This window comes from Megalops cyprinoides, chromosome 19 (assembly GCF_013368585.1).
Source record: "Megalops cyprinoides isolate fMegCyp1 chromosome 19, fMegCyp1.pri, whole genome shotgun sequence".
Taxonomy (NCBI): domain Eukaryota; kingdom Metazoa; phylum Chordata; class Actinopteri; order Elopiformes; family Megalopidae; genus Megalops; species Megalops cyprinoides.
The window spans coordinates 16,980,615-17,006,503 of record NC_050601.1 but is presented as its reverse complement, the minus strand read 5'-3'; the positions used below and the strand labels follow the sequence as shown (position 1 = coordinate 17,006,503).

The window sequence follows — 25,889 nt, the reverse complement described above, 5'->3', positions numbered from 1 at the left end:
GAAAGTATTTTAAAAGTGCTAAATGTATTAATTATATATTCTTAAACTAAGACATTTTTCATTTAAGACTTTGTGGACAAATTTAGATGCTTGTAAATTTTTAAGTCAGCAAAGCTATTCTATTAAAAATAGAAACATTATTAATGTATCAAGACATTTTCACAACATCTTAAAAAATAATATTACCAACAATATAAGTATGGAACCTAACCTATGGAACCACAAATAGAGCTGCTTAGTATTGATATTGGAGATCGTATGATGGGTGTTAAACCTGTATCTACCACATACACAAACACAAGATAGAGAAATATGATTTTTTTTTTCCTCCCCATGCAGGGATTTATATATGTAACATTGATAGATACAGGATACTAAAATTGTGACATAGCATGAGTAAATATTACCAAAAAGGATCTTATTAATCTTATGACCTTTACTTTAGAGTTAAAAAATACATACAAAAATACAACAATAACCATTGTGATGATTTCAGGGAAAATTATTCTTTTGACAAGGTGTTCCATTTAACAGACTCCCTGAGGGTGATGCATATGACAAGACAACACCACACTGTGAAAACCTTCACTACACTATTGATGGAAATCAAATTCATACCATCAACTAAAAAAGAAATCAAGGAGCACTTTCTGGATCCTCTGCCCCCTTTGAACTGCAGATCCATTGTATCAAATTTTATGTGGCAACATTCCAGGTCAAGTGAATATATCAGCTGGGAAATAATGTATTCACAGTCATACTAAAGCCTCTTTATCAAACCAAATACTTCAAATGGTATCTAAACATTGGCCTGGTATTCTAGCTCTTGCCTTGTCTTATTTCTGTGTTTTACTTGACTTGTTTTAATATTTTCTTTGAAAAAAAAAATCAGATGCAAAAATAAAAGAATAAATATCTTCAGTGTATTTTTGTCCAAAAAGAAAAAAGAACAGGAATTAGAGTTATTACAGTGCTATATTATGAGTTAGCAGTGATCTATTCCTGCAAGTTAAGCAAATAGTACATGTTTTTATGTTGTAAACATGATAATGGAGAGAATGCTTTTTTTCAGAATTTGAGCTACCCTCTACAAAAGCAAGCAGTGTTTTTAAAAGGGAAAGCATTACTATTCATGAGGCAGTTACGCTGAAGCTGTTGGACAACTTCATTGCAAAACAAAACAAAAGGCCCAAAATTTAAGTATAGTTTTGACATTTGAGAAAGAGTGGTACAGACATGCTTGACTTGATCATTTTGGATCCTACAATGTCATTTTCTTTGGAGAATCATTTGGATGACTGATTGAATGCACTATTTCTCAGTGGAAGACCCAAGTGACTTTTATGGTTGATTTGACATCATCAGTCAAAAAGAGAAGTGTTGTCTGACCTGAATGGAGGCAATTTAACATCCATACATGAAAAAAGACCTGGCAATGGGGCTCAGAGACTACATTAGCCATCAAATACCAAACTAGCCTCCAGGTGACAATCCTGCAAAGAGTGACATCAAAAACAACGACAGGATTGATCACATTTTGGCTAGCAATAAATCCAACTTCATTATTTTGTACATCCTTGGCATTATGACATCAACTACAGGCAATCCCCTCAAATTAGCAGGCATGCTTAGGAGAATAAGCCATGCTGCAGAGACTTGCCCCTTCCCCTTCTATTTAACCACAAGTTGGCACAATGAAGTTAACTTTGGGAGGAATTAGCAGTCTCAGCAAGGATGTTAGCAACTCTTCCAATGGGAAGACCAAAGTACATTTTCTCTGGTGCTGTATTAGACAACAGACTCCCTGATGCTGCCCAGAGGTGTGGTGGGTTCAGGGGCAATGGATGGGGCAGAATGCAGGACTACTTCACTTGTGACTTCTACTGGGGCAACGTGAGGCTGCTCTTCCCTGGGCCCCACAAGGGGCTGCATTTCTATAGGGTCTGTTAAAGGCAGGGCACCCAGAGAGGCCGAAAACGGTTGGACTTCTTTGGCAGTCGGGTCCTCCTTGCTGTCGTAGAGGGCGCTCATGGCCTTGGCGATCATCCCCTCTTTCTCTGGTGGCTCCTCGTTCTCTTTCGTCATGTCTGTCTTCTCGCGGAACTTATAGGAGGCATGTTTGACGGTCCGCTTCAGCAGGTGCTTGCGATAGGCTCTCTGGATGACTGACGCGGCCACCTCCTCTTGCTTGCGCCTCAGCGTGGAGGTGATGGGCTCATAGGCCACCTTGGAGGGGTTGTTGGTCATAAACTTCTCCTCCATGCTCGCCTTGAGGGCGTCCATCTCCCCCGATTCACCCAGCACCTCTGTGGTGAGGGCGAGCAGGATGTCCAGGCAGTGGATCTTGTCACCAGGAACCATTGGAAGATCCATAGTGATCAGCTTGATCGTGTTAGGCTTGGGAATCCGGAGAGGGTCTTGCAAGGTGTCGCAGAAGTCAGAGAGCCGGCTGTAGTCCACAAACTGCGTAGCGTCCGGATCAAACTTCTCCCAAGTCTCGTAGAACATGTCGAAGTCGTCCTCGCACAGTGGGTCGCTGCTCTCCTCGGTGGCCACGTTGAAGTTCTCCAAGATGATGGCGATGTACATGTTGACCACCACGAGGAAGGACATGATGATGTAGCTGCAGAAGAACACAATGCCCACGCCTGGGCTGCCGCAGTCCCCTCTCACCTCGGAGCCTGGGTTTTCCAGGTCTGGGTCGCAGTCCGGGGGACCACTATTCAAGATAGGCAGCAGGAGCCCGTCCCAGCCAGCAGAGGTGGTGATCTCAAACAGGCAGATTATGCTGTTGCCGAACGTCTCGAAGTTGAAGATGTCGTCGATGCCGCCCATCTTTTTGACGTACGCAAAGTTTGACATGCCGAAGATGGAGAAGATGAACATAATCAGGAAAAGGAGCAGACCGATGTTGAAGAGGGCGGGAAGTGACATCATCAGAGCGAACAGCAGCGTTCGGATGCCTTTGGCCCCCCGGATTAGACGCAGGACGCGACCAATTCTGGCCAGTCTGATAACACGAAAAAGGGTCGGCGAAACAAAGTACTTCTCTATGATATCTGCCAGCATGATACCTTGAATGAAAAGAATAAACATTATGAAACCATAAATATCAAATTCATTAAATCTATAAGCAGCCACTTCGAATAATGTTATGCTTATGGATGTTTTTGGTGTTAACTGCATTTAAAGCTACAGAATGTAAGTGAAACAGTAGGCGTACTGCTATCCACTGTTGTGGAAGTAATGAGAGGGCCTTAGAATGACTTCAAATACTTAATTGGAGTAAAATTTTAGATTTTAGATTAGGTTAATTGCTTTCTCTATTTGACATGATTGTAGTAGTACAAATTTATCTATCCTGTTCAAATGCTGAGTTTATGAGTGTGAGTGAGAGAGTATTTCAGGGCATAGGAGCTATGAATCTGATTTCAGGACATGGCTGTGTGATTTTCAGTAGATTTGAAAAGCTACATGCAGCTGGTATTTAGCTATACCTACAGCTCTTCTGTGTATGTGCCTATGCAGTTTACCTCAGGCCTACATAACAAGTACCCACCTATGCTACTGTCATTTTGTAAATCTTTAGTTCTCCATCATTGGCATACATAAGATCTGAATTCTACAAACTGTATCACAAGATACTGTATTTTTGATTACTGTATCACAATATGTCTGCTTACCCACTATGGAGAGAATGACCACCACAAAATCAAAAATGTTCCATCCCACGGTGAAGAAATATTGTCTCAGCGCAAGCAACTTGAGGACGCACTCGGTGGTGAAGATGACAATGAAGACCAGATTGATCAAATACAAGATGTCCTCCTTCTCTTTGCTTTGGTCATCCGTCTCAACCATCATGGTCACCATGTTGAGGCAGATGAGCACCATGATGAAGATGTCGAAGAACTGCTTTGTGATTAAGTCAAATATCAGGCCTTGGATGGGGTTCTTCAAAGACAAGTGTAAACAAGGAAAGAGAATACACAAAATGTAGTCAGCACTGTGTGCAATACAGTATGTGTGCATGGTATGTTCAAAAAAACTTTTCATTAAAAAAAAAAAGAGAATATGGAAGTGTAACACATGAACACAGAACAGAAGTTGTTTGATGAAGCTGTTTTCTCTGGAAATTATTGCCAGTAGCATGGTAGCAACAGCAAACAGGATTATTAAATCTAAATGGACACTGAAGCTACTGTGCTGAGTTGTGCTGTGGCTATGACTGCGTACCAAAGGTCTTGGAATGGGCTTCTGCGGCTTCTTAGAGCCCAGTTTTTTCATGGCATTGTAGTACTTCTTCTGTTCCTCTGTCATGAAGATGTCCTTACCGCCAAGGTATAAAATGCAGAGACAATTATTATTGGCATAAATGCTGGTGACCTATGCATTTCATAATCAGGGAACATTCAGTGTGTTGGCCAAGTTTAAATCTAAGCACAAATAAATTGGTCTGTAGGTTTAAGAAACAAATTTGAGTGAGAGTTATACTTCTTTTATTTCTCAACCATGGTTGCCATAATATTGTTTCAGAATCACAATCACAATATTAGTTTTCTGTTATTTCAATACTGTCCTATTATCCCATTTAAAACAGGCATTTTACAATCAATAACATTTCAGAGTTGTTGTTGCCAGTTACTGTTCCTTATTAAGGAATATTTCAAGTTGATGTATTAAGATAATATGAGGGAGAGAGGGTGCACTAGCCAACATGCACCTTTTGAATAGAATTCCATAGTATATTTACTGTTTTAAATAGTAAGTTATAGTACACTTTTTAATAAATCTTTATAATTACTGTTGCTGGATTCTGTGTTGGGAGACCAACAAAAAGAAGCAAAGCCCCTGAATGCGCTGATACTTATCTTTGCCTTTTGCTGGTTGAAGTTGTCAATGATCACACCAATGAAGAGATTGAGGGTGAAGAAGGACCCAAAGATAATGAAGATGACAAAGTACAGGTACATGTAGAGGTTGTCCTCATACACAGGCTGATCCTCCAACTGCATTGGTCCAAAGCAAGCAAATACAAGCTCAGTGTGGCTCAAGAAATAAGTTTCAAGCCAAGTGGTATATTTTACTTCTTAATGCATGTTGACTAGATAAATGCAACCATGTGACTTCTTTAAACACTAACATTACTTTTTGCTAATGGCAGGCACATAGAAAATTGCTGTATTTCAAGACCAGAGCATTCTTTTTCAACCATTTAGAAAGATATTATATTCCAGAATTAATTAAAGTAAAGACATGACATGAAGACACATAGGAAAGTATGTCGATATAATTATTACAAAAAGAGAAGAAACAAGAGCAATTAGAGACTGCAGGTCACTATATATAAAAATATATAATCATTCCATATAAAGGCTCATGATTTTACACAATCACAAGATATTTTATTATCTTTTTAAAAGTTACCAAAATGGAATTGTAAAATAAGCCTTTTTTTTACACCTTACATACACAGTCAAGTAGGACCTAATGCCTTAAAAAATGAGGAATTTTGGTTCATGCAGAACACTTGATCTTGAATTGAGAAATAAGTACCTCACGTGAATCCACAGCTGCGTACATGATATCCATCCACCCTTTAAATGTTGCCTGAATAGACAAAAAGAAAATGAATGCTCTAATCCACATTCAGGCAGGAACACATGATAACCACTGTTCTGCTGTATGAGACAACTAGTGACTGAATGATGAAGAGTGAGTATTATTTGTGAATCTGCTTTTGTAGGTTTCCTTCAAAGAGGAAGAAGCTGTAAGAACAATTTTTTCTCCCGTACAGCAGAGGTTGCTTGGTCTCGGTCAGTGTGGGGCCAATCAGAACAAATGTCATCTATCAGATGTCTGGTAAAGGGAGGGGTTTTCAAATGGGGATCCTACACAGTCAGTCTCCAACAGGCACTCCCCATCAACTCACCACCTGCAGCAGGGAGAGGTAGCCCATGCCCACGTTGTCGTAGTTGACCTTCATGTTGATCCAGCGCACCTCGTTGGTGTGCATGAGCTCCATGCACTGGGTTTTGTTGTCCACCTCGTCGGTGGTGAAGAGCTCCTCGGTGGTGGTGTTGATGCAGCGGTAGAACTTGCCAGCAAACAGGTTGACGCCCATGATACTGAAGATGAGCCAGAAGATGAGGCACACCAGGAGCACATTGAAGATGGAGGGGATGGCCCCCACCAGGGCATTTACCACCACCTGCCCCGCACAGGGTGGACACACACACACACACACACACAAACACACACACATAATGTATGCTGTCAGAAAGGGATGCCAATATGCCACGATAAGTTAGCCTTGCATGAGCTACCTTTATACAACTCACAAATGGTGCTTTTGGTTTCACTGCCAGTTTCAAGCTCTGTGGCTTTCCATGCCAGCCACTTAATCATACATCCATCCCCCAAAGCCAGAAACAAATGATACTGAATGCAATGCAGGACAGCCCAAAGCGAGACACGACAAATGGTGTTTCAGGAAAGGAGAGTCTTGTACTTTAAGCATTTCTGGCTCCTCATGAACTGTCTTTAAGACAATGATTACTTAAATAGATCTTATGCATGGTCAAGCTGATGATAGAGTAGTCGTCAGCGGTGCACGGACACTTACCCTCATCCCCTCAAATCTGGACAGAGCTCTCAGGGGCCTGAGGGCCCTCAGCGTTCTCAGGGATTTGATGGGTCCCAGCTCAGAGTAGCCCAGTATATTTGCCGTCAAGCTGATCAGAGAAACCTGAGGCAAGATTTGAAACAAGTTATAACTGAAGCAATACTTGTTTGGACTACAGATTATGCCAGTCTTGGTACAGATGTGTCAGTGCTCCCGCCCCCTAGCTATTGTGTTTTGTTTTTCCCTGTCCATGTGCTTTTGTTTTCCTTGTGTTCTAGCCCTGCCCCACTCTCCGCCCTGTCTCCGCCCACCCGATTATCCCCTCCTGCCTGCTTACACACCTGCTTCCCATCTCCTCATCAGCCCAGCCCTATATCTACCCTGCTTGTCTCTGTCTTGTTGCCAGTTCGTTGCAGTGTGTTTTTGCCTGTCTCGTTCCCGCTGTGTTTTCTGCCTGATCGCTGTTCCCTGAATTTACCATGCCTGCTCTTCGACCTTGCTCCTGCCTGCTGTCCTGCCTTGTTCACCTGATCGTCCTGACTACCTGGTTTGACCCTGCCTGTCCCCGGCTTTGATTCCTGACTGTGTTTGGACTGCCTTCCTGATATTTTGACCCTGCCTGTTTTGGACTGCCCGCTTGTTCTACTATTCTGTTTACAAACGCCTGGATTCTGGAGTTCTCGTGGTCCGCGCCTGAGTCCTTGCCTGAGCCCTGACACAGATGTTTTAGTATTGACAGACAGGATATGGTACACCTAAGTACATCTTTTCCTCTAATAAATAAGAGATACAACAAATCAAAGATGTCCTGTGTTTGATCACAGTCCACTTTATATGTTCCTCAAACCTCCAGTGCATTTGTCATTTCTATTCTTTAACAAATACAGAATAAATAAAATTCTCACATGTGCACTCATGACAATATGTACTGGTAGTAGGTAATTGCATATTACTTTTCACTATCAAACTAAATAAATAGAGAAAAAAAAACATTCTTCCGGCAGCTGCACAGAATACTAGAGGTATACCACAGACCATGATAATTCTGTGCTCTAGGATCATATCGGGTCCCGCTTTACACAATGTGGCACCAATACATGTATTCACAGGTACTGCTTGGTGCTCCACTGTATAGTGACCACTGTGCATATCAGATACACCTTTTAGGTGTCAGACAAATGTAATTACATAAGCCACAAATATGTTTCACATCAGTATGTACAATGTAATAATATATATGCACACGACACCTGTGTTTTTAAAGTGTAAACACACAATGATAATTGCTATTAATGATTGCAATCATTTTGCAAAAGTTTTTTTTAAAAAAGATCAACTTAGGCCAAGTAGTAATCTAACAACAATATGATTTGTCCTTAACATAGAATAATAAGTGTCAGGAAAAATAATTTTTTAAAATGCATTTTACACAATGGCATGAGTCACTGAAAATGCCCTTGAAATGAGTTTCACTGTTTTTTTTTTTTTACAAATAATAAATTCATTTACACTGCAAACAAACAATACTACTTCCTTACACCAGTTTTCCATTTATTCTGCAATCAATACCTTGTTTTGTTTTCTACACTGAAAATACAGTACGGTTGGAAAGAAGGCTACACATAAAAGGTAATGAATAAGACTTACATCCACAATGAGGAAGTCCAGCCAGCACCAAGCATTGGTGAAGTAGGTTTTAAAACCATAGGCCACCCATTTTAGAAGCATTTCCATAACAAAGATGTAAGTAAAGACTTGATCTGCATACTCCAGGATTATTTTTATAGTCCTGCGCTGCTCGAGGTATATGTCCTCAAAAGCCTGTCAAAGCATGAATGAAAACAATTCAAAACAGGAGAAACAGTTGTACATGGTTGAAAGGTTTAGGTGATGTAAGACTTAATTGCTTAATTCAAACAACTCATGAGGTCGTGCTGAGCACAGTGCCCTTCATAATGGCTTCCATCTGAGTACTTTGCAGAGCACAGCATGAAGAAGCCAATGCAAAATTACATTCCAAAGTTATTGTTGATATATAGATAATCAAATAAGATAATCTCTAACTAAAGATGGCTGAAGATGAAAGCATGGAATGAAAAGCAGAATGCAAAACAGACCAAGACCGAGTGACAGATTGCAAAAACTGTAAAAAACACAAGTAAAATTTACACAAGCTAAACAATACAAGCCAATTTTACACGTTCCCGGAAGCAATGTGTACAATTCACAGCCCAGCAAGTAGATTCTGAAAGAGTTATCATAGCAGATACCACCAATCTCTACTCTTAGTATTTTCATTGGCACGGATGGTTGTAGGCACAGTCTCTTCTTACCAGAGCTCCGCTGCTGAGCAGGATCATGAAGATGATGAAGGTCTCGAAGTAGTTGTGCTCCACGATGGCATAGCAGGTTCTCCTGAGGTTCCACCACTTCTTCCCTCTGCCCTGCGTGATGTCCACCACCAGACACGGGCAGCGCCTGATGCAGCCTAAAGCAGACACAGGTCAATGATGCATTATCTGGACCTTTTCGCTGTTAGGTTTTGCTTTTGTACAGGTATTTATAGCCAACATGCATTTCTTAATCCTGACTCATACAATCCCATCCGTTTTTTTTTTTTGTATTGATACTTTTGACGGATATGGGCATACATCTGTGTACACACCATTGAACACTGTAAGGAACCTACAGCTCCCATAGAGAGTCTATGGAGGGCTGAAAGCTCTTATGGTGAGTCTAGGGTCAGCATACATCTCCCATGGTGAGTCTGCAGAGAGCCTATAGCTCCCATGGTGAGCGTACAGAGAGCCTACAGCTCTCATGAGGAGCCGAGAGCTTTAGTGGTGAGTCAACATGTAGCCAGGGCTCTGGGACTGCCCTCTTGGTCAGTACCTTCCGTGAAGCACTCCTCTGGGTCTCCTTGCTCCAATTCATCCTCAGGGGTGTCCTCCTCCTCTGCAGAGGGCTTGCAGTCCACTGTGCTGCAGTGTGACGAGTCATCTTCCATGTCCTGCTGAAATGAGACGGAACGCTCAGGAACCCACGTCACTCAGGACAGCTTCCATTGAAATTCATGGCTGGAGCTACACTTTTGTAGCACCCTTTTGATAGATTCAGTAATATTGAGATGCTCTGGGTTTTTTTGCTTTACATAGTTTTATTGTCAGCTACCTGAAACCATCGATAGTAGTTGTGTGCAGCTAATCAAGGTGTAATTTATGTTCTGCAAAGGACGGGGGCTTTCTTGTCTGACCAAAAGGGAATGATGAGAATACAACCATACAGCGACTACACAGAAGAAGTTACAAAACATTCCAGACTAGGTTTGGCTTTCAGGGACCTAAACCGTGTATTAATCCATACTTCAACAACCACCCCACTTTCAACCTTTAGCAGAAATCTAATGCACTAACAAGATGAAAATAATATTTTGTTTGATGCAGCAAACAACATCAAACATATCAATGACTGTAAGTGCCGTGGTCCAATTTATTGACATATATGACACTTGATGATGATAGTGAACTCCCTTCTGGTATTAATAAAGTAAAACAATTTCCATAAATATATTCCAAACATTAATCAGAACTTTTAGTCTTTCTTCTCATTTTAATTTCACTCCGGCTCTATGGCTCTCTCTCTCTCGTTCTCTCTCTGTCTCTCTCTATAGACATATGTGTGTGCGAGCGCATGTATGTGAATGTATTTGTGTACAGATGTATGTGTGTGTGCATGTGTGTGTGTGTGTGTGAGTATCAGTGTATGGATGTCTGCCTTTGGTGTGTGTGTGTGCGTGTCTGTGTGTGTATTTTGTACTACAAACAGACTATAACATAACAAGATGAGTTTAGCAGCTGGAGGGTAGGCCGATCTAAGGTAGGCGCTCTCACTTTCTCACTTTCATAAATCTCCCGCACTAGAACAGCAGAATCCTCTTTCACTTACGCTGCTGCTTGGGAAACCGCGCTCATGACTAATCAAAACACAAGCTAGTGGAGCGCCATGGCTCTCCCAGCATGGGCTTAATGGCACAGACTGGGCGAGGGAGCGAACTGACGTGAACCTAATCGTGTCGAGCTCAGCCTCTTCCTGCAGAACCTCAGCGATGCTTTCGAAGTGACCATTCTTCATAACTCTCAGAGGTTTGTGCCTCTTAAAGGAGTAAATTCCCTTAATTCACCGCTATTGAATAAATGGCCAATAACAGAATGCTGACAATGTATGACACATGTTCTTATTCTTAATTTTAGGAGCAATTTAAGATCCAGTCTTTATTCTGCATTTGAGTGAAATTGGGCATTTATCGGTCGACAAAAGATTAACCAGTTAGCTAGTCTTATTGTGACTACAGTGTTCATACCACTGGTGTTCTATGGTAATTACTTCATACAACACCTCAGTTGATCCTGTCTATATAAATTTACCCTATGACAGAAGACAGATTATTCTGATTCTAAATATCACCATCTTCGAGCGACTGGAGCTTCATCACACCTTTCTTTCCCTTATGGTGGAGCATTTCACAGGTCAGAGTTGAAATGCCATTTGGATTGATGTAAGTGGAGCAACCGTGTGAAACATGTTACTTGATCTCTTTCAAGACATGCTTGAGATCTACATTACTTAATCATTTAGGGTTTACCACCAGGGTGATATACAATGTACATGATGATGATATTTAAAACATAAATAAGAAAAAAACATAAAAAGCAATTATATTTAGGCAGGGTGGATCCGTGGGGTCAAGACGGACAAACCGGATTTCAAAGGATTGAAATTAACCTGCTGTGGCAGTTAGAAGGAGTAACTGAGTAGGGTCGCTATAGCGCAGGTAGCTGTATGACAAGTTTGCAAATTGTGCTGTGCTGGTCCTGTTTCCCACGATCTGCACCATGTCACATGACTTTGGCTCTGCCACCAGACCCTTTCCCAATCCCAGATTGCCTCTGCAGATGTTGCGCGTGATTTTGTGCGTACTTTACTAGGTCTAGAGTTGCTGACCAAAGCAGATCCACCTAAGCTGTCGCCGGGTCCAGAACCATATATCTCTCAATGTTTCAAGCTGGGAATAAATAAATATCTCGATCTTACGAGAAATGCAAAGAACGATCGCACGCTAAAGAACAAAAGTCAGTTTTGTACAAGAACTAAATAAATTCAGATTCAAATCGTTGTACCCGGAGTTGAAGTTTCAAAATGCCACAAGGCCGGTAACAGTATCCACATAACGAGGAAATTGAAACGGAGGGCCATCAAAGCTTAACACATGAGATTCAGGGGTAACAGAGCAGTCCCAAAATATGAGTCTAAAGCTCAATACTGTCTGAAAAGGCTTGAAAGAATTCTGTTTAAATTCATCAATGCATTTAATGTAAGTCACACTTTGACAAAATGCTCTACTTTTCTAAAATAACTATAAGCACTGCATACAAAATGTATGTATGTCCAATAATATTGAAGTAATATCAAGGCATTTATTGCTATAATTCAGGGTATAATTGCAGCACCTAATCCTACAATCAAGCCAGCCATCATACGGCTACCAGTCCAGTTCCAAGCTTCCTCTCAAAAGCAAACTGTAGCATTTAATGTGCTAGCTAGCTGCTGTCATTATGAACATATCAAATAAATATTAGTATTACTCCTCAAAATTTAAGGAGGAAAGATTTTCTTTAAAAAATTCACTTTTTCCAAGTCTTATCATAGCATCTTTTTTAAATAAAGCTTACTTTTTCCCCCTGGAGTTCATTTTCATCCTCTGAAGTAATGTCGTCTTCGTCATCTGGGTTCTCAAAATCTGACTCCACCTTGGCGATAGGCACGCTAAGGGTCATGTCGGCGTTGGTCAGGGATCCGCTGGCAGCGACTTCAACTGCCCAGTTGGACTTGCCATCCACCATTTTGAGATCTGATTTTGGGTCATCCCCAGAATCCATGTGATTCAGAACAAAGTTGTCCTTCTTGGGGTCATCCTCACTGCCCCCACCCTCATCGTCCTCCTTGGGCTTCTTTCCCAGAATCCTCCTGATCAGCCCGATGACATAAGCTTTGACCCAGTCGATGCCCCTGGTGATCCGGCCGATGGCGATCTGCAGGTTGTTCATCTCCCCGTCCTCATCAGAGCTGGCCAGGTTGTCCCCGCTGAACGAGCTCAGCAGCAAGGCCAAGAAGAGGTTCAAAACCTACAGGAAACAGGAAAAGGAGCATGTGAAATCACCTGAAGTCTTTGGTTTCAGTCAACATTGAACCCTGATGCTGCTAAATGAGTAATTATAGCCAGTTCCTCATGCCTGACAAATCTCCATCTTGAATGATGATACACAAATTCTAGGAGCAGAATATCATTGCCAGTCTACTTTAAATAGTTAAATGTTTACATATAAACTACTTGAATTGATAAAAAGTTAAAAAATGAATTTGCATTAACCTTAGATAAATGTGGTTTGTAGCAATGCTCCCAAACTGAAAAAAATGATTAAATTATTTCAAGAACAGTATGGTTTGTACATGTGCATATAATCACTATATAGTCACACTTTTAAATTTTTATGTACTCACATATTCAATGTCAGTATAGAAGTTCTGAAAAAAAAACTGTGAACGTTGAAAGAATGACAAACACAGAATGGCTGGGAGACTGGTTAATACATTATTATTTATTTGACATGAGGCCCAAACTAAAAAAGTGTGCAATTAATGTTCAAATTTGCCATTTTTTGTATTTGCGTGGGTACGTGAGAAGCTTCATAAATATGTCATCTCCACTGTGAACAAGAGCCAGGAAGACCTTTCAAAGCACCATGTTGGGTACTGTGTCTGAAAAAATCACAGAATCAAAATCTGTTGTGAAAGATATAACTTCATATCTGTGGGATAATTCAAAATTGCTTCTTTTTGGAAAAGTAGAGAGGCAGATTCTAAAGTAGGCTACTTGTTCAGGTAATCTATGGTTAGAGATCAGAGAACATGATGCAGAAACAAAAAAATAGGGGACTAAATACATAGCAAGAAAATCACGCCTATCTGCCTCTCTGTCTGCTTGTCTGTCTGTCTATCTTTGAAGCATGGGCACAGCGGGGTGGGGGCACACTGTACCACATTGGAACCAGCTTGAGTGACTTGTACACTATACCCCTATCAAATGTGTGTGGTTCAGTCATGACGGAGGCGTATAAATATTATGCTGTCTGCTGCTTTTGACGAGAGGCTATCTTTAGGGCTGAAACCACGTTAGCCTGTTTCTCGGTTTCTATTTCCCATGTTTGGATGGAGATCATGGTTACACGGGCCCGAGGAGGCTGCTCTTTTTCATTCCACGGTGGCAGTTGTGAATCGGCGAGGGGGGCACCTAAGAATCGGAGAGGGCCAAGAACAGGGAGGAACATCCAGGACACCGTATGACACCACTGCTGTTGCAGCACATTACAAAAAGGTACAGCATTCCCCTTTGCCAATTACAATGATAAAATGGATTATGACTAGTGGACAATAAGTTTCCTTGCTGGCTATAATCACTCTCATGATTCATGTGTTAACGCCTGTCCTTTCAAAAAAAAAAAGCAAAGTTTGCGTGTGTGACACAGGGCGCTCAGTTACCTCCCGCCAATTAGTGCATTCTGCCGGTGTACTGACACCAACACTGCTGCCTCAGGTCTCCTGGTCCACTCAGTGCTCTCTCAGCTGTCTGTGTGCGCAACTCCTGTGCCAGCGGCTTACTTGAGACGAGTCTTAACACATACCCCAAGGTCAGGACCACTGTTTGCTGGATCGGGTCATGCGATTTAAATAGAGCCCCCCCCTCCCCTCCCCATTGAATAAATAGCCCTTTTCTCCTGTCTGACGTTAGCGCTTGTCTTCAGAGCGGAGCGCGGCCCGAGGGGAGATGCTGCGCTGAACCCTGTTTGTTTTGGTGCGGCATTCGTCGCCGGGCTTTTGTTACCTCATCGGGGGAGACATTTCCTCTTGGGTCTATGAATAACCCAAAAGGAAATACACTCATGTTCATTTATAGTGAATGCCCGTTTAGATCAAATCGTAAATACGGAGCTTGTATAATTAACTCGCCTGCAACTGGTCAACACGCCCGAATGCTAAATGTAACATCACAGACAGATTGGTGCTCTCAGACATCCTGAGTAGCTCTTTCCCAGTAGCTCTAGGACTTCAAAGTAATCAAGCAACCGCTTAGCTATGCCAAGCACTTGAGGCAAGACACAGTAAAGATGTCTTACAATGGCTGCTAGAGAGCTCTTGACAGATATTTTGTGGTGCACTATAAATTATATGCGGGACAGTACCTGCCCATGCCTTGCGCTGAATGACACAAGTGTGGATACGGGTATCGAGAAGGGACAGTGGTACAAATCATTGCAAGGCACTTCTTTTCTTGGAGTGATGTAATCCTAAGTCTCCATTTGTCATTTATTTCCAATATAGTCACCTGGATTAAGTGAGCCTATTGATTAACCTGACAGTGTCATTAAAGGTTTCAGTAGTATAAAAACTCCAGCGGGATCTTCCAAGGTTTGCCAACTTCAATTCTCTTTTGTATTGTGGACTACTCACCACCAGGTTCCCGATGACCATGACCATCATGAAGACGATGAGACACATGGCCTGTCCGGCCACCTCCATGCAGTCCCACATGGTCTCGATCCACTCCCCGCACAGAATGCGGAAGATGATGAGAAAGGAGTGGAAGAAGTCGGTCATGTGCCAGCGTGGGAGCTCGCAGTCCTCGGCAATCTTGCAGACGCATTCCTTGTAGCTCTTGCCGAACAGCTGCATGCCCACCACGGCGAAGATGAAGACGATGATGGCCAGGACCAGAGTCAGGTTGCCCAGGGCGCCCACCGAGTTCCCGATGATCTTGATCAGCATGTTGAGAGTTGGCCAGGACTTGGCCAGCTTGAAGACACGCAGCTACCTCCAACACACAGCAAGGGTCAGCAAGTCTGGGTGTGCTGACAGTCACATTAATATGGCAACAATATGAGCAACTGTGGACATTCTACTGGCCTCTGAGTATAGACAAAATAACTTTGAAATTGTGTGGTTGGGGGGGGGGGGGGGGGTTTATGATGAATAAATAAAAAGGTGAGATATGAGGTTTGTTGTAAGAGAGGAGATTGTCCTTACCAAACGGAATGACCTCAGAACAGACAGGCCCTGGACATTGGCCAGGCCCAGCTCTACCAGGCTCAGTGTCACAATGATGCTGTCGAAAATGTTCCAGCCGACCTGAAAATAGTAGTACGGGTCCATGGCGATAAGTTTGAAGACCATCTCTGCAGTGAAGATGCCGGTGAAAACCTGGAGGAGGGAATAAAGAGGCCTGATGTGGAATAATATGTTAAAACAATATGCAGGGGAGAGGCATCTACATGTGAAATATATGGTGGGGACATGTGATTCTTCAGAGAACGCTTGATGGAATTCCCACTTTAAACTGTCTTTCAACAAAGAGGAGCCTCCCCCTTACCAAATTTCCAACCGTAAGCATGTTCTCAAAGTCTGCACTCATGGGATAGTGCTCCATAGCCATGAAGAGGGTGTTCAGGATGATGCAGATGGTGATTCCTAAGTCCACAAATGGGTCCATCACCACAAAGTACACCCATTTTTTAAAGGTGATCCATGGCGAACAACAGTCCCATTTCAGGAAAATATTGGCAAACTTGTACCACCCCGGCGGACATGGCCTCTGGGCATCTTCAAGTTCTGTCAAAGGATAGGGTGTCATAAACAATATAGTTCACAGCACGGAGATTTTGCTTACCACATGTACAAAAAGACAGACAGGAGCTTTCAGTGCACAAACAAGGAAGATAATGACACAATTTATTATTTTCAGTTACATTTTTTAAACACTGCTAACAACCCAGAGACGGTCAACATTTTGCTAAAGAATGTTGTAATGTTGTGGTAAAACATCTAAATTCTATTTCTACAGTTAGTCCATTTCCTCAAAGAATTCAGTTGCAATATTTGTTGCATGCTCCAGTTACAAACATCCACACCTGTAGCATCTCTTCTCCAACTCCATACCTAACCCTCCATTCCTCAGGTGCGCTTACCTCCCTCCCTGAAGCCAAGTCGACAGTCTCTCTAACCCTAACCTAAACCCTAAAACTAAAAATCCCCCAATAAACTTACCAGGGTTCGCCTTAAAAGAAGCTCGAGCTGTTTCTGGGAAGGGATTAATATTTTGTGGCTTGGTGACAAATATTACTTATGATCTGAAATGCAGGAGTAGGTTTCATTGGAGGGCTTGTGACTGTGTGGAGTACAATGACAACTGCAGCCCCACTGAGGGACATGGGCATTGTCCTGAAATAGCCTGGCCTTAGCACTATGCAGGCGTGTTATTGTATGTAAGCAGGTTCACCCCACACACAATGTGGTAAGCACCCCACCCGATACCTAGCACCAGACAACGCAGCACTAATTCTTCTTCAGTCATGGGTGCATGGTGTTCTCAACATGATAATCTTGGCAATTACACTTTGCTTTAGACCCAGGCCTGCTGTGCATCCCTCTAAGCCAGATCCATTTCATAACTGCCCCAGGAGACTTCACACTTTAAGGACAAAGATGAAAATAACGAATTGCTTTACCATATGCTTTGAACATCTCGGAGAATGATAGAGCAAAGGACGTTGGCTTTTAACTGCCTAATACACAGCAGGTATAGGGCTGAACTCCTTTTAAGGGATTAGTACTTGTAATAAATATGTAGCAGCTTCAAATTTCAGGTGGGCCACATCTAGTCTACCATCAAGTAAGATACTTAACCTGAATGGGTTCAGTAAGTAACCAGCATTTATATACATTTGTATACATTTATTCTGAGTAATATGTAAGTGCAGCTATGTAGGTGTTCTTGCACATGGTTATAAATATAATAAATATAAGGGTGGCAAATAAATAATGCATAAAATATGTGTTTTGTTCTGATTGACTTAAAACCCCCTCCAGACTCATAGCATATGTACAAATGCCTCAAAATGTAGGATTTGCTAAAACACCTGTACCTCAGTGTGGTAGTCTTCATACTGCACATTTGTACTTAAATGTTCAGTGTGCCTAAACATGGATAAATGTATGTTGAAAGCTCTCTGGCCTGATCTAGGTATGTACATTGCAGTCAAAGTGTTTTCAGAGTAACTAACTGAGCAGTTTTTTTTTTTTGGCCAAAATTTTATATCTAACTGAAGTTAACGACTTCATTATAGTCTACTAGTCTAGTTATAGCCTGCTGGATCTATAAATATTTTCCAAAATGCAGTGAAGCAACACACGTAGGTTGGCTAGAAAGCAGCCTTGCTGTTGTAGCTTAAGTGCATATCATCAACATTCTGTAGCAGATTTATTCTTGTCAAACTTAGCTGGGTTAAGGTAGTTGCCTCAAGCGCAAGCTGAACTCTCGTGCCCACTAACTAGATGACAAGATATATAGCCATTGTCTTGTCAGCTAAGTACCAAGAACACAATGACTTTCAGGACACCCTCAGTAACTGTAACAACTTAGCTCAGTACATGAAAGATACCCTGCACCTAGGCAAAACTAATGAAAATGAGACCATAGTACAATAAAAGTCTGGCATATTGGTAACTCAAGGCCTTGTGTGTTTAAAAGCTACGGGGGTTTGATTGAAGAGCTGCAGGTGTGGTTGAGAGTTGTTTTAAGTTACCTTCCATGGCATTGCTGGTGACGCTTACAGCGATAGAAGCTCTCTTCTGCATGTCGGGTGTGTCCAGGTCAAGCACACTGAGCCTGGACCCGTTGGACATCGGTGCTTTTCCCTTCTGCTTCTTTACACACTTCAAGCACAGCAGAAAATAGGTTTGTGACACCGTGACCAGAAGTGGGATATGGATTCAAACTACAGTACCGGTCAAAAAATGTTTTTTACCTCGCCGTCCTCCCGAAGGCTTCGCTCATCATCAGCGAAATCATGCTCTGAGTCACCATCCCCTTTCTTGGCACTTTTGCTGGCCAGCGATGTCTTGCTGTCGGTGACGGCATTCTTCTGCTAAATAAGTGACAAGCTAATCAGTGACCATTAGTCAAACAGCTTAGCTCCTGTGAAATTACTGTTGAGTACCATCCTCCCCCTTAGATTTGTCAGTCAACCAATTATTTAGTAAATCATTGAGTCAGTGGCTCACTTAATGAAGCTCTCCATCACCTCTAGGCATTAAACGTTGACATGTTTGATGCTGTTGTTCAGCCGTATGTCTGTAGTAGACAGCTGACCTTTGTGTCCTGTTTCTTCAGCTGTTCTAGAATCCTCTGGTACTCCTCCTCCTTCTCCCTGGCCTCTGTGATGGTGGCTTCATTCTGCTCTGCGTAAGCCATGGCCACCACCGCTAGGATGAGGTTAATGAGGTAGAAGGAGCCCAGAAAAATGATGACCACAAAGAAGATCATGTAGGTCTTCCCCGCTGCGCGCAGTGTCTGCATGAGGACAAACGGACAGAGGAAGTGGGGGTCAGGTAGCCAGCTGCTGAGTGATGCCTCGAGGGAGAAGCGCTCATTTGCACTCCTCCTATGAAACTCTATTTTTCAAAATCAAAGCTCAGCTTGACATTTTGAAACCTGTAAAGCTCATGCGGTGCTATGCAAAATGATGTTGAAAGGACAAATCTGATTAATCCAGCAAAGGAGGTTCTCTTATGGGATTGCGGTTTTACAAATCCACATAACGTACTTTGCCTAGTTTCCATCATGACTCAGAAGACAGGGTCAGAACTGACTTGACCCATGCACAGATTATGGACTGTACATACAAGGAAACACAATATACTTGGTCACATTGGGTTTCACATGAGCAGAATTATGGAAGTGAATAAGTACCAGCTGGAACAAGTTCTCCCAGTAGTCTTGTGTCATGAGACGGAAGAGGGCCAGGAAAGCCCAGCCGAAGCTGTCGTAACTCGTGTAGCCATAGTTTGGATTCGGCCCAGCCTTCATGCACATGTACCCTTCAGGACACTTTCTGTCAATGAGACAATAATGGAGATTTAGCATGCAATGAAAACCAACCCTCCCTCCTTAGTTCCTGCTGTATTCCAGGATGAGAGATAAGATCCTCTTCAAACATTCATTTAGGTTTTTCAAATATATTTGCTTTCTGACTATCATCTGTTTAAATTTGAGAGTTATACGGAGAAGACAAAAGTTTACATTTACATTTATTCATTTGGAAGAGTTATAGAGTTATATACTGAAGACAAGACAAAAGTTACATACTGAAGATAAGTGTGACAGAAAATGGACCTACCCAGCATCAGAGCTGTTTCCACAAAGAAGTGCATCCATTTGGCCATCCAAAAAGTACTGGTTTTCTTAAGGATTAGAAAAAGACCAAAAGCAGTCAGTCAGGAGGGGTGAATGTTTACTTCCCACGACTGAGTCATCCCTTTGGACTCAGTTTTTTAACCACCTTTTTATCCTTTTTTCCTGTTTATTACCCTCACACACGCCTAGGTATTTTGGGACTTATTTTGTAAGACAAAATTAAGTGGAAGTAAGAGTGATTTTACAACACGAGTGAGAAATTCAGCTCACTCCTTAACATAAACAGGCTTATATATATTCGGTTGAACCACAATATACTTTGTTCTTTACAATAAATCACAAATTTATGCAAGATTTATACTTACAAAATTTGTTGGCCATTGAAAATGCATAAATGATCAACGTCAAAGGACAAAGCGCATTGCTGTTAGGTTTAAGTTTAAGTCTACACTGCCACCCTTTTTCATCGATGCCATAGTTTCCATGAAAAGCTGGGAGACCTGGATTGTTGATGTATTCATTGAAGTTAAAAGTGCTGTTGCTGGTGGAGTTAAAGGCCAAGGTGTCGTTGAAGATGGCGGTGGAGTTGAAGTCGTCGGCCCAGGTGTCGTTGGAGAAGATGGGCCAGCGGATGCACTTGTGTCGCAGGTTGCCCATGAAGAGCTGCAGCCCGATGAGGGCGAAGACACTGAGGCAGAAGACGGTGAGGATCATCACATCCCCCAGCTTCTTCACTGACTGGATCAGAGCGCCCACGATCGTTTTCAGACCTGAGCACCACGGCAAACACGGGAAAGGGTGTTCCAACCATTGTATTCCCCGGCCTGATACTGCTATGCAGCAATGATCGCTTGCAAATTGACAAATTAATAAGACATAACAAACAGCTACCGCAGAATATAATGTGTTATGGGGTTACAGCCCCGCTCCACTATGAGGACAGAACCAGCCACGGTTCCATCATGTCCTTTTCAATTACAGGTTTTTTTTTTTCCTTTCCTCTGAACCAGTTGTGTTACATCAGTAATGTAGCCAATGAGACAAAAACAAGTTGATGTGGTGTGTTCTTTTCCAGCACAGCAATACCAGCTGTGGGCCGTCTTAAGTGACACGTACCGGGAATTACAGTGATTGTTTTAAGAGCTCGGAGCACACGGAACGTCCTGAGGGCAGACACGTTGCCCAGATCGACAAACTCAGTGATGTACCTGTGGACAGAGCCAAAAGTCAGCGCAACAAGTCAGCGGATTGAGCGATCTGTCATCAAATCAAGCATCTTCACCAGTCCTCTTTTTCCATGTAATAGTTTACACAAAAGGTAGCCCAGAACTGTTGCTATGGTAAATGATATGGTTTAACAGGGGCTATATTTAGATCGGGGCAACTGTCCTCTTCTGAAGCCAAATGGCAGCTTTATCCGCTCACTGACAAACCTGGCCGGTACATTCAGATCAATAGATCTGTACGTTTAAAAAGAAGATATGCTGCAATTTGGATTTTCTGAATGATATACAGGAAACACATTGTAAGACCTGTGCTATGGTCCAGGCCAAAATTTAATTTGTGCTTCCTGAGTGAAAATGAGTGAAGACTTTGCAGGACTGTCAGAAAGTTGCATTCTGCGCTCTTGATCTGTTACATTCAGTCCACACTCTGTACTGATAAACAATACATACACTGACTACTGTAAGGACATAACATGAGGCAATGTGGGATACGCATGCACAGGTAGATAGACTCAAAGGTGTGATATTAATTTTGGATAGATAGGACTTTTATTTTTTATTCACTTTTGCCTGTTTCTGATGATACTATGTGATTTCTGGTCAAACAACAGCAGTTCTCACTGAATTAGACTGATGAAATAGAAAAAAAAGAGAAAACCCATACATGGCACCTCACTGCATGCAAACATGAGGAACCACAGTGACCCTGGGTTTTTATATTGGAACGTAAGATTATATTTCCAGACATGAAACAGAATGTAATTGAAAACATATTACCACCAGTGGATAGCATGTTTAAACCTGATATGGTACATGTTTCCCTAAGAAATAACCTACAGTAACACTGAAATCAGTCTTCTGGAATCAGTTGTTGGTTTCCTTCCATCAGAAGTCATGGGGAGGAATATTTGGAGCTCAAAGGTGACAGTGTTGGACATCAGTCCTGTAGAATTGGAACTGCCCAGAGAACTGCTGAGGAGGGCAAGGGAGGGAGGGGGGTTATCCTAAAAATAGATCAGGTACGTGACCCCAGTTTGCAAGTGGACAAACATTTTCATTCGGAGGAGCAGCGTTGTTGGGAAAGGTTAAAAGAACACTCAGAGTGTGGAGGTGGCCAATGGGGGTGCTGGTTGTGGTGGGGGGGAGGGGATAACGGGGGGGGGGGGGGGGGGCCGGGTGAAGGTAATGAATGGGGATGGGGGACTGACAAAGGAAGTGTTGTAAATACCCTGACCTTTGACCCTCTCTAATGGTTGCCCCCTTGACCCCTGTGTCTGACTGACCCTCTACAATGAGGTGTGAGGCACTCACATCTCATGTGAAGCGCACTGCGGGACGCCCCCGTGACAGCCTGCCTGTCGAGCAGCTGACTGCCACCCCGCTCCAATACTCACGCCATGCTGATCACCATGAAATCCAGCCAGTTCCATGGATCTCGAAGGAATGTAAAAGAGCCGATGCAGAACCCTCTGGACAACACTTTGATTGTTGCCTCAAAGGTATAAATGCCAGTAAAAACATACCTGCAACAAAAAACAAGGTTCAAAGGTCATGGTGGCACCAATACATTTTTTTTTCTATGAGGAAACATAAGTTAACGCAAGTTAACACAGTGTACAACGTCTGTGAAAGGAACAAAGTGGCAACTCACTCTACAGTTTTACTCCACGCGGGGGGATTACTCAACGTCATGAACACACAGTTTGACAGAATGGTTACCATGATGAACATGCTAAAAAATTTAATGTAGAGTTAAGGAAAACTTTGATGATAGAGGACATCAGGATGACACACTACGGAACTAATCAACAGGCTCTGCCACCTTTAAAATAGTGTAACAATTCCAGCAGCTTACACAGAAAGAGCCTCCCGGCCCTGATCTAGAAAACATAGTCTAATACCACTCCATTAAACCAGCATTAAACAAGGTGGACAGTGAAACAAAAGGGTTTGGGTGAGTGGTTAGAGCACATCTCTATCTCCCCAATGTCCGTCACAAAACAGAAGGGTTTAGGCTTACAAAAGGATATGAATGTATGAGAATTCTGATGGCTCCTCTCCTAACAATACTAAAAGGGCTCAGAATGTAGCAGGCAGGTTCTGCATTAAACCTGAAGATTGTATTCCCTTTGGAGATGACAATGAAGGTCTGAAACAAGACAGTCAGAGACACAGAGAGAAAGCAACAGAGAGAAACAGGGAGACAGAGTCATCACCTAGTAATGTCACATTGTATGTGTTCAAAAATACAGTTTATGTTTATGTCTAGGTCACAAACTGATATATTAGAACAAATATATGATTTTTCTTAAATGATATTAGTTAAAAAGTGTAACCAATACATGTACAATAAAGCATAACAATAAATAATCTATTTTTACATATTCAAACATGTCATTATTAATTATGTCTTTTCCAATTTTGTAACTGTAACATAGAGTATGCTGTATACATATTGCAGTACAGTGAGGCATTGTGAATTTCCCACAGTCCTGGACTGACTTTCTGTGCTTTGTAATAAGGATCCAGCTCCTCGAGCGGTATGTTGAGCATCTTGGGCGGAGGGTCTCCGTAGATGAAGGGCAGGACCTTGCCCGCCTCCAGGTCGCTGCTGGGCTTGGGCAGGTCCTCCTCGGCCACCTCTACGTGCTTCTTCCTCTCCTGCTCCGCCTTTTCCTCGGCCATGCGCTTCTCGATCTCCGCCAGCGACTCTGGGGTGAAGCGGCGGAACACATCTTGGCCTGGGAGCAGGCTGGCCATCTTCGCATTCTGCAATGCGAGAGGTACCACCACGTCGGGGTCTCTCGGCAGTGGGCTGCAGGGGGAAAAGAGAAGGAGAGAGGTTGGGCAGGAGCACAGGGCGCTAGGCAGTCAGAGCCTGGGGGGCGGCCCGTGAAAACGTGGCGGTGGCGCTCCCCGGTTGAATCCAGCAGAAACGTGACACAAGGCAGCCGCTGTAAACCTTGTGCACTTCCCTCCATTCAAGTCCAACTCATAAATCACAACAGGCAGGCCTCCTTCCTTAGCCTGTCTACCCATCCCCAACCCTTAACTTTTTCATACCTTATGCTCAGCTGGTAAGCAGGCACAGGGACCAGGATCGTACAGAAAGGCTGGAGCCGTGACCCACTGAGTTTGCCATGAGAGCATATGATGCCAAATGTCATGGTCTCAGTAGTTCTTTTCTAGTTTGGGCTCTCAAAGGTTTGCATCATTATCAAGTGTCAAACCTTACCTTTAAAGTATTCTTGACAACAGGACACACTCTTATTACCACTGCCTTAAAGATATGTAGGAAATACACTTAAAGAACTTGTGAAGACTTATGATGCAAAGCTTTCCCTATGCTCTAGTGAAGGCATATTCTATTCCTGTTTTACATTCCACCCCCCCCCCCCCCCCCCACCACAATAGCCTCTTGACTCCCCCACCACAATAGCCTCCTGACTCCCCTCTTTCTGGTTACAAAAATAAAAAAACTCTTTAGGCCACACTGATATACAGTATGTGCTCCACTCCCGCTAAATTCTCTAAACATGTCAAGCTTGAATATAGATTTCTTTTATCACGTACAGTTTTCCACATATTCAAAATACAAGGCCAGGACATCAATGAACATCACAGACTTGATATCTTATTTCCCCTTGGGACTGTTTGACAGTTTATCCACTTATTAGAGTGAGATACGGGTAGCACACTGCTGTTTGACCCTTAAACAATATTACTTACCCCTGAAAAGCTCACTGACTCACCATTGAGACAAAACAGCTCAGTAAGTTAATTTGGTTTTTACATAAAATGTATGAAATGTATTGAATATCATTAGACAGAGAAAAAGCTCTCAGCATTACTGATATGATTTCAATTAATATTTTGTCTCTATTGAATACACCTTGATTATTGCAATGTCGGGTCCACATGTGTATAAAGGAAATTGTATTGTGGCCTTACATGACTTCTTGTTTCACTGGAGTATAAAATGAGGTAATGCATTTAAAATGCATTTGTCATCTGTCAACATGAGGAAGGACAAAGAACTGACAGATGAATGAAGAGTGAAGAGACGAATGGTTGTTGACCATCATAAATTAGTCAATGAGTATAAAAAATAAATAAAAACTAAATATACCATTTACCATTATTTTGCAAATAATTGAAAAGTTTAAAACCACTGGAACAGTGGTAAACTTGCCTGGTGGAGGCCACAAATGTGTCTTGCCCTCACACACAGTGAGGAACGGTTTGAGGGGGCAAAGAAAAACCCAAGAGCCATAGTAAGAGAATTACACAACTTGGTTGCATCTCAGAGCCACCAAGTCTCCAGAACTACAATTGCACCGTCTCCATGTCAACAGGCTATTTGGTATTGTTGCCTTTATTGAGAGCAACCAACAACTGGAAGTGCCTGGAGTTTACTAAACGGCATTAGCACTTGGACTGGAACTAAGGTGTTAGTCTTGGTCGTTAGAGACAAAAAAAGAACTTTTTGGCCACACACACCAGTGGTAAGTTTGGTGTTGAAAGGAGGATGTGAAAATCAATTAATTGTGATGCAGAAAATTAATTATAAGTGAATAAAATAAATGAATAAAAAATATTCATACACATTGATGAAGTAAAATATATTGTAGAAAAATACAATATATTTTATATATATTGTCCTGTGTTATACATTCACACATACAATATCTTATTCTGAGGATGACAGTTTCTCAAAACATTATCGTATTGTTAC

General features: G+C 42.3%; 1 protein-coding gene across 1 annotated transcript; it reads right to left on the bottom strand.

Annotated features, from left to right (window-relative positions):
• Positions 1-1,788: 1,788 nt before the first annotated feature.
• scn4ab (sodium channel, voltage-gated, type IV, alpha, b) lies at positions 1,789-23,963 on the bottom strand. Its single transcript, XM_036553180.1, has 25 exons — positions 23,657-23,963; positions 23,185-23,303; positions 22,806-22,895; positions 22,549-22,677; positions 21,045-21,136; positions 20,429-20,698; positions 19,912-19,975; positions 19,485-19,626; positions 18,885-19,085; positions 18,541-18,660; positions 18,319-18,448; positions 16,107-16,345; positions 15,764-15,937; positions 15,191-15,547; positions 12,355-12,807; positions 9,518-9,638; positions 8,959-9,113; positions 8,273-8,446; positions 6,626-6,748; positions 5,933-6,211; positions 5,557-5,610; positions 4,872-5,009; positions 4,237-4,341; positions 3,684-3,954; positions 1,789-3,074 (listed from the first exon to the last, which is right to left on the bottom strand). Exons 1-25 carry the CDS (start codon positions 23,912-23,914, stop codon positions 1,789-1,791), a joined length of 5,544 nt encoding a protein of 1,847 aa, XP_036409073.1. The 5' UTR covers positions 23,915-23,963.
• Positions 23,964-25,889: the final 1,926 nt, after the last annotated feature.

What these genes read in the sequence shown, in the direction of transcription:
- scn4ab (XM_036553180.1), bottom strand. Translation starts at nt 23,914, where the DNA reads ATGGCCAGCCTGCTCCCAGGCCAAGATGTGTTCCGCCGCTTCACCCCA. An exon ending in TGGACTTCCTCATTGTGGAT is followed by an intron (nt 6,749 to 8,272) that starts GTAAGTCTTATT and finishes ATCTTGCCTCAG; the next exon opens with GTTTCTCTGATCAGCTTGAC. An exon ending in AGCCCATTCCAAGACCTTTG is followed by an intron (nt 3,955 to 4,236) that starts GTACGCAGTCAT and finishes TTGTCTTTGAAG; the next exon opens with AACCCCATCCAAGGCCTGAT.